The 8,801-nt window shown below is 37.5% G+C and overlaps 1 protein-coding gene across 1 annotated transcript; it reads left to right on the top strand.

The window, feature by feature from the left end:
• Window positions 1–1,825: 1,825 nt before the first annotated feature.
• Window positions 1,826–8,749, top strand: LOC107658085 (calcium-binding protein 39-like). Its single transcript, XM_016446514.1, has 9 exons — window positions 1,826–2,016; window positions 3,196–3,364; window positions 3,446–3,610; window positions 3,738–3,856; window positions 4,185–4,353; window positions 5,042–5,101; window positions 5,222–5,287; window positions 5,624–5,767; window positions 6,028–8,749. Exons 2-9 carry the CDS (start codon window positions 3,248–3,250, stop codon window positions 6,217–6,219), a joined length of 1,032 nt encoding a protein of 343 aa, XP_016302000.1. The 5' UTR covers window positions 1,826–2,016; window positions 3,196–3,247; the 3' UTR covers window positions 6,220–8,749.
• The last annotated feature ends 52 nt before the right edge of the window (window positions 8,750–8,801 follow it).

Below are 8,801 nucleotides of genomic sequence, written 5' to 3'. Positions count from 1 at the left end.
AGCGCAAAAGTAACGTAACGCATTACTTTCCATAAAAAGTAACTAAGTAACGTAATTAGTTACTTTTTTGATGGAGTAACGCAATATTGTAATGCATTACTTTTAAAAGTAACTTTCCGCAACACTGGTTATTATGGTTATCCTACTTGGGGTGAACAAGCCTTAAAACATGAAAATAACTTTTGAGATTAAAATGATATGCACTTACATGAAGTGAACATAGTAGTAGTCTTCTAGAAAAAAGATGCATTATTTTACATGGAGCGGGTCACTCCTTCATGGGTGCAGCCATGTTGATCACATGACCAGATGTGCCCGTGCAGCTGACTACTATTACTACTAATGTTTACTTTATATAACACTTTTAGAAAGTGCCCAAGGTGGCTTTAAAGTACACCGGAACAAGCTAACCCAACAATATAACAATAAACAACAAAGTGAAAGTGTGTGATCCATGAGTCCAAACAGAATGGGCACGAGTGGAAAAAAACAAATGACTTGCCTAAAAATTACGAACCGTGGTGTTTTGGGATGCTAATATTAATGAATTAAAAATAGTAGTGAGGGGCCCTATAGTGGTCAGCTTGTGCTGTATGCAACAAGGGCCCCGGTGTTTAGCTTACTTTAGGCTTCGGAGGCCTCTGAGTTCTGGCCTGGTCCATAATCCAGCTTTGCTTTCAGTGGTTTTGTTCTTCTTCTTGAAATTTTATTGGCGGTTGACAAACAACAAAATGGTGTATTTCCGCCACCAACTGGAATGGAGTGTGGATCAAAAAAGTGACTTACTTCCCCCTTTTTTAATATTTTCCCTGCACTTCTCATCTCTCCCACTTTCCTTTGAATTCTGTAAAACCACCGACCTTTTTTCTCCTTATCCCATTGTTTTTGCCACCTTTCCTTCAGTCTTTTCTTAATAATACTCTTGATTTCATTCTTACTTAGATTAACAATTAAGTTAATGTCGTTGTTTTTAACTGCTTCTTTTGCTTCTTTATCTGCAGTTTCATTTCCTTGGACACCAATATGCGCCGGCACCCATACAAATACCACTGTACTCCCCATCATTTGAATTCTATATAACGTTTGCATTATTTCCATTAAAATGTCTGGTCTACTTTCCGAGTGACTGTACTGTAAACTAGCCAATGATGAACATGAATCTGAACAAATAATTGATTTCAAAGGTCTTATCTCTTCTATCCACTGTATTGCTAATAATAGTGCAATCATTTCCCCTGTATAAACTGATAACTCATCACTGATCCTTTTCCTTACTGATAAATGAAGTTCTGGAACAGTAAACGCTACTCCTACCTTATTGTCTAAACTCTTTGATGCATCTGTGTAGATCTGAACATAGCTGTAGTACTCATTAATATATGTCTGCACATTATATAAATTACATTCCTTACCCTTATTTTTCTGTTCTAACAATGTAAAATCTACTGTAGCATCTGAAAGTAACCAAGGTTTTATTACAGGTAGCGGTACAGTTGGACTAACATTTAACTGATTAACTTCAAGTTCTGTTGCTTTCTGTATCACGGTCCATCCAAAACTTTTAATTTTCCTCCTCTCTTTTTCCCAACAGGGCTTTAAAGTATCTAGTGTTGGATGCTCTTGACTATGGCCTTGTAAATTAACCCAATAATTCACTGATAACTGTACCCTTCTCATTTCTAATGCAGTGGTTTTGTTGCCTCAATTCATCGTCATTTAATTCGATTTCTGTTCAGGGTGTACGCCTCAGCGCGTGTTCTGATTGGTCAGCGTTTACGTCAATTTAAAAAAGGGGCGTTCAAAAACTCTCTTCAACTTCCCTGATAAAGTAAAGCGGCAGCCGCTTGAAGTGTACGAGCGACAAACTACTCCTAAATTAATCGCAGTTACTAACACAAGAATTATCTCCATTTGGGGAGATAACTCTATATTTAGCTGCTCACAAGTCGATCTAGCTTACTTTTCTCCTCATCACGTGTGTGGATTTTAAAGTGGACGTTTTGAGTGGTGAATGCGGTGAGTGTCTCTGCCTTCCTTCCACCTCCAGCTAACACACATCCACTTAGCCTGACATGTTGCCTCTCATTTTTTCACTCTAGATAGCACTTAAAATATACATTTCAACTGGGTTTATGTTAATTTATTGTTTTTTAAATAGTTTATCTATTATTTGTTTTTCTGTTAAGGATAAAAGATCAGTTTAAAATACTAGCAACTTGATCAACTGTCAAAAATGTCATTGAAATGTTGAAAGGTTCAGCTCTAACTGCGTGTCAAACAGAAACTTTACACGGGTTTAGGAAGACCCATATGACTAAAATCCACTGACAGATTACATGGATAGAAACAAGTTACAAAGTAAGTTATCTAAGTGGTTAGTTTCCTGGTTTGAGTTATTCTTCTAGCTCGTTTGGCCATGATGATCATGCTGACAGAAGTCAGTTAGCCAACGTGCTAACTTACATGCTACATGTCCAGCCAGCTGGAAGATTTAAAAAACTGGATTTTATTTCTTCCCGTGAACAGTTGTGTTTGTTCTTATGGGTTCATGTTAAGACCGTATAGGGTGACAAACTATCCAGTAATAAAGTGACTGTGATGAGTAATATCGAGTTACTGAGAAGTGTTGATCGATAAGTGCTGGGTGGAGATTAGCTTAGCTCATCGGAATATTAGCTGTTTTTCAAGTTGAATAAAACTGCCTAGTTGCTCATCGAAGTTACTCGCTTAGTACCTTAACCTATTTTGTGTCATGATTTCACACGTGTTGAACTATCTCTACTATCTCTATCTGTACTTGTCAATGTTGAGCAAGTTTACGAGGTGTTTCATAACATGCTTAGGTTATTACTTGTACAGTAATAATACAAACAAACAGTCATAAGGAATGAAGTCTGTAAATATTGTTAATGTAGTGCAATTAAACCAAAAAGCAATGTTGTTTTCAGTATGTCAGCGTACTCTTGACAGAGACCTTTCTCTTAACAAGTGTTTTTGTTCTTATACAATTGTATTGTTAGCAGTAATAACGGTACACGCCGTTTTCATTGTATTTAGTGTCTCTGAAGTGAATAAAATGTGTTATGAATAATTTTGTCTGCTTTGAAAAGGCATGTTTTGTCCTTTTGTCAATAACAATGACTTCTTCACTGGCTGGTATAATGTTGTACTCTATTTGTTTTTCACCTTTTAAAGGTGAATCATTTCTGTTGTTCTCCGACGTCCAACGCACATCCCAGCTAAAACCATGCCATTCCCTTTTGGGAAGTCTCAGAAGAGCCCTGCAGAGATTGTGAAGAGTCTGAAGGAGAATGTGGCATACTTGGAGAAGCTGGAGTCCTCTGAAAGCAAGAAATGTGAAAAGGTTGGTCTTTTTTTATGTCAACATCTCGATGCAAATTGTGGACTGTGACGGAGTCAGAAAAACTCACTGTTTTTCCTGTAGGTTGCAGAGGAAGTATCAAAAAATCTTGCGTCGTTGAAGGAGGTGCTGTGTGGCACTGGAGACAAGGAGCCTCAGACTGAGGCAGTGGCCCAACTGGCTCAGGAGCTCTACAACACCAACCTCCTCATTTTCCTCATAGCAAACCTACAGAGGATTGATTTCGAGGTGCATATCCTTGCTTTTGAAATGTTTGAAATACAACTACTTCCATCTTGCTGTAAGATATATTGCTCTGTGCACTAACCACACATTTGTTTGCTCTCTTTGATTTATAACACGTTGTTCACCAAAGGGAAAGAAGGATGTGGTGCATCTGTTTAGCAACATAGTGCGTCGCCAGATTGGCGCTCGCACCCCGACTGTGGAGTACATCTCTTCCCACTCACAGATCCTCTTTATGCTGCTGAAAGGGTGAGTTTCCAGTCCCCAGGGCATAGTCATAGATCAACACTTTCAGAAGCCATTGATTAGCCTGGCTTTTCCAGTTGATGCTATAGGAGACTGTGGTTGTATGGTTATTTTAGGACCATAATTTTCCCATTTCCTGTCCACGTGGCTGAGCTGCCAATGGCATTTCACTTTTACAGCACAAACATATCTAGTTATTGACAGTTTGGTGTGATATTATGTTTGAATGATAACTTCTGTGGTTTTATATATACGTATATACAAACAAATGTGGTTCTCACACGTTAGAGAAAGAACAGGGCTTATTTATTTTTTTATCTCTTGAACGCAGCTATGAAACCCCAGAAGTGGCCCTTAACTGTGGCATGATGTTGAGGGAATGTCTGCGTCATGAACCTCTGGCCCGAATCGTTGTGTTCTCTGAGGAGTTCTACTGCGTCTTTCGCTATGTGGAGCTATCTACTTTTGACATTGCCTCTGATGCCTTCTCCTCTTTTAAGGTATGAAATTTACACAAAATATCATCCATTTTGACTTGTAAACTTTGCCTTAGGAACAATGCACTAATAAATTTATAGCAAAATATTTTATATTTAATCACCTGAGATCTTTATGCAGTAATGCCATAAGACTGTTTAAGGTTATTTATTTATATTCAATTTAAATGAAACAGTAAAAAATACACTGGTAGGTGTGTACAACAAACTATTATGAAGAGAAAGGAACAATCCCACACTCTGTCATACTTCGCAAAAACAAACTTTCTTTATTACAATGTTTTGGTCATGTGGCAGAAGCCACAATAGTTTTTTTTTTTTTTTTTGTTAGTTGACGACCCATTTCCAATGTTGTCCATCCGTTTGAGCATCTATGGGGTCAACATTTTCAAGCCTCAAAAAATACATAAAGAGATAATAAAAGTAATCCATATGAATCAAACATTTAATCTAAGTCTTCTGAAGAGACACAATTCAAACATTGATCAACATGCATACATAGAGCACATCAAATACGATAAAGGGAAGATCAAAGGTGTGTGCTTGATGCACGAGAACAAATGAGGCAGAATTTGCATAAGAGAATGACAGAATTAAAATTTTTGGTTGACTACCGCTTCAAATCGAAATTCGAAAACCTTTCAAAAGAGAAAATGACAAAAGTGCATTTACCTTAAGACTTTGTTTTTAGGATCTGCTGACAAGACATAAGATCATGTGTGCAGATTTCTTGGAGACAAATTACGACAGAGTGAGTTACTCTTGTTTCCCAAGATTTCATTTGCAAGTGCTTTTGTGTACAAGTGCTTTAGTGGCTGTTCTACTTTATGGACAAATGTATGATGATTGATCATTTCATAAATGTTTTTAGGTGTTCACAGAGTATGAAAAGCTGCTGCATTCTGATAATTATGTCACCAAGCGGCAGTCTCTGAAGGTGAGCATAAACCACTGTTTTACAGGGTTGTTTTCAATAATTCAAGGCTGTAATGGTATTCTAACCCTTGAGGTGGAGAATAAGCTACTAGGATCTATACATGAAAGAAAGATAGCTGAAGAAAAGAGATTTCTCAGAAAGACGCTTCTTTGTAACTTGAACAGCCACATTTTAATAGGAAAGCACATATTTTGTCTTCACATAGGAATGTTTTATGACAAACCTTGCTTGGTTTAATAAAAGCAGCAATATGTTGAGTGGTTTGGCTTCATTCTTACCACATAGTTTTGTTATTGTTCTTAAGTGAGTTATAAGTGATTATCAAATTATATCCAGCTCTTAGGAGAACTATTACTGGACAGACACAACTTCACAGTCATGACCAAATACATCAGTCGAGCTGAGAACCTAAAGCTGATGATGAACATGTTGAGAGACAACAGCCGTAACACCCAGTTTGAAGCCTTCCATGTCTTTAAGGTATGTGTTTATATGCACAGCGTTTCATGTAACATAATATATTTGGATTTGGCACTTCGCTTGTCTACCTTTCCCTCTGTCTACTCCAATTACTTTCCACACTTGGCAGCTGACTGGTCTTCTGTCCCAGTTCTGGCCTCACTTATTGAATGTAAACAGGTCAGGGTCAGTCACTAGTGTGTGAGCTGTAGTTCAGACCGCATGAAGGTGGATTCAGTGACTTGGACCGCACTTTTAACAGATTTCTTGTGTCCTCTCAGGTGTTTGTGGCTAACCCCAATAAGACCCAGCCTGTGCTGGACATCCTCCTCAAGAATCAGTCCAAGCTGGTGGACTTCCTGAACCATTTTCAAACGGACCGCTCTGAAGATGAGCAGTTCTGCGATGAGAAGAACTATCTCACTAAGCAGATCCGGGACCTCAAACGGCCTGCACCTGCAGAGGAGTCCTAATGGGTAGAACCGGGGAACTCGGCTAGTGATGTGGTTTGATTATGTGGGTGAGAATTGGATGGAACAAAATAAGTCAAAGACAGAAAGAAAGGCTGGCATCACTTGGAATAAATCTCTTTACATCCAACTTCTGAAACGGGTAGAGAAATGCTGTCAGGATGTGCAAACATATGTCTGTTCCTTTACTTGGGAGGGCGAGCAGGTTTTTGCTGCAGGAGGAGCAAGTGGACCCCAAGCACTCCATTTAAACCTACATTTTTAGCACTGCCCTTAAAAGGGAAGTACAGTTGATTTACCTTTAGATGGTAAATCTTCGATTAAAAAAATTTATTCAAATTGCTTAGAATGAAAAGTATATTGAAAGCCTGCTCAGGCCTTTTTAACATTTTTAAAAGTAAGAACATGTATATTGGTACAGGTATGGCTTTGCATATTTGCACTGAATCTGGTAGCTTTGCTCCAGGTAGGCCATTAGTGCCACTTCATAAACCAAATATTAACGATACGTCATAAATACAGGACATTATGGGGCCTTCTTTCAGCACACAAACACAAATTCATCTGGACATTCTCACATTTAAACTAGTCAAGGGACATTAAAGCGTTTTATAGCCTGAAGATTTCATTTGGTCAAGTGAAATCTTAGGGGGGAAAAATAGCCTGTAGAGTTTAGTGGTCATGTTGGATGCTGCACTCAATTTCCATTTTAACTGGGTGCCTTATTTAAGTAGGTTGGTCATTCTGGGTCTTCTATTACATTTATATTTATCTATAACATTGGATTTGTAGTATTATTCTGCTTTTGCTTGGGTCAACACCTTAGGAGGATTAGTTTTATTTAAACTATTTACAAATATGAAATGATAAAAAAACAATACTCATTTAAAGTTTTCTCAGTTTAGATGAACCATGCAATGCATTCAGGGTTCATAGATTTCAGTACATGATACACGGTGCATGTTTACAGTGCAAGACACGATAACCTCCACACACACTAACACTGAAAGGATGTGAAATGCTAGAGCTGGGACATGTCATGACATGCCTCAGCTGCGCTTTGATAGACAGCTTAGAAAAGCCAATTAAGCCTTTAAAAGATGGATGCCGTAGGAAAGAGCATTTAACACAGTTCTTGTGTCCTGCACTGTCAAACTTGAATGAGCCAAAGTTGTGGTAACACATGTTGTAGACCTAGAATTTGGTTCTCCTATGGATTCTTTCTTTCAGTACCTCTTGGAAGTTTTAGATAAAATGCAGAGCGGGATTCTACTGAATGATTCCATTAGTCTTTATACCTTAAGTTGAATATATTTTATGTACTCTGTTTGCACAAGTTCCTTTCTTACATACCTCATAGGTTTTAAATTCCTAAGTGCTGTTTTTCCCCCCGCTTTGTTTCAATAGATATTGTGGGGAAACTACAGTATGGTTGAATTCATTAACGTTAGTTAATGAATTTTGGTTAATTTCTATATATACATTTTAAGTTGCATACATGAACATTAGTTGATTTGAATTAATAATGAACAATAGCATATTTATTATTAATTAACATTAACTTCATGTTCATGGTACTGAATGCATTAACTAATGTTAACAAATCAAACCTTAGTGTAAAGTGTTTCTGGTATTATTTTGGATGTGGGGCGGTAGTTTGAATTATGCAAGCTCATATAAGACCTTACAACATGCCAAAGTTGTGGTCTTGTAATGCTGAATAGGACGTACAAAGGAAACGATTAAATTTGTTCAGTTTGCTAATGAGTACACAGAATGTCAGGAGTGCGAGGAAAGCACTTGCCGTGCTTGTGTAAATGAGCCAGTTTGACTAAAAGGTTTTTAATGGATTCATCCAAATGTCAATGTGTGCTTGTGCTTTGATATCGTTTCAGCCCGCTCATCACCAGAAGCAAATGTTTTTGTGAAAGTATGACTTGTGCATGTGGAACTTTATTGTAAGTATTTAGGATGTGAAAAACCTTCTGAGCTGCCTTTATTTGCTTTTATAAACTGCATCATGTGTGAATTCACAAAGCCTTTGTGTTGAACGGTGGCCCAGACTGATTCATTCACCTTTTCCCAAAAGATCTACAGCTATCAATAACCAAATATTTCCGCCGTTTCGTTAAATGTCACTTGATACCACATGTACAAGAATGGGTATTTGGCCAAATGTGATTATTCCGCTAACAGGGTTTTTGTCCTTAAGTTCATTGAAGCTTTGAGGCTTTAGATTGTCCATGCAGTGATAGTGATCTCTGACAAAGAGATTCAAAATAATATGTTAGATCTTTGGTAAATTATTCTGGTGGATTGTATAGCCTACACCTTTATTATTTGCAGTTTGACTGATCATGTTTGCTATGCTTTTCACTGTTTTCACTCATTTTCCTATGAGATTTCCGTTTTATTTTCCACTGTGGGAGAGGATTATATATGTACATAAAGTTTTATTTTGAAAAAAGAGAAAGCGTGGAGGCATATTGAAAATATAATAAACAGTGGCACTTCTTGTGTGCGGTAACATCAATTTTGTCTTTATTTAAAAAAAGATTTAAATGGCTGCATTTGAAGTCATAGTT

Source organism: Sinocyclocheilus anshuiensis, unplaced genomic scaffold (assembly GCF_001515605.1).
Source record: "Sinocyclocheilus anshuiensis isolate Anshui unplaced genomic scaffold, SAMN03320099.WGS_v1.1 scaffold227, whole genome shotgun sequence".
Taxonomy (NCBI): domain Eukaryota; kingdom Metazoa; phylum Chordata; class Actinopteri; order Cypriniformes; family Cyprinidae; genus Sinocyclocheilus; species Sinocyclocheilus anshuiensis.
The sequence above is the reverse complement of the archived record's forward strand: the minus strand, read 5'-3'. Positions and strand labels throughout refer to the sequence as shown.

Bases quoted from the DNA above. Each gene is read 5' to 3' on its own strand.
- LOC107658085 (XM_016446514.1), top strand. From the start codon at position 3,248: ATGCCATTCCCTTTTGGGAAGTCTCAGAAGAGCCCTGCAGAGATTGTG. The intron at 3,365-3,445 runs GTTGGTCTTTTT...TTTTTCCTGTAG, and splicing joins AAAGCAAGAAATGTGAAAAG to GTTGCAGAGGAAGTATCAAA. The intron at 5,288-5,623 runs GTGAGCATAAAC...AATTATATCCAG, and splicing joins CCAAGCGGCAGTCTCTGAAG to CTCTTAGGAGAACTATTACT.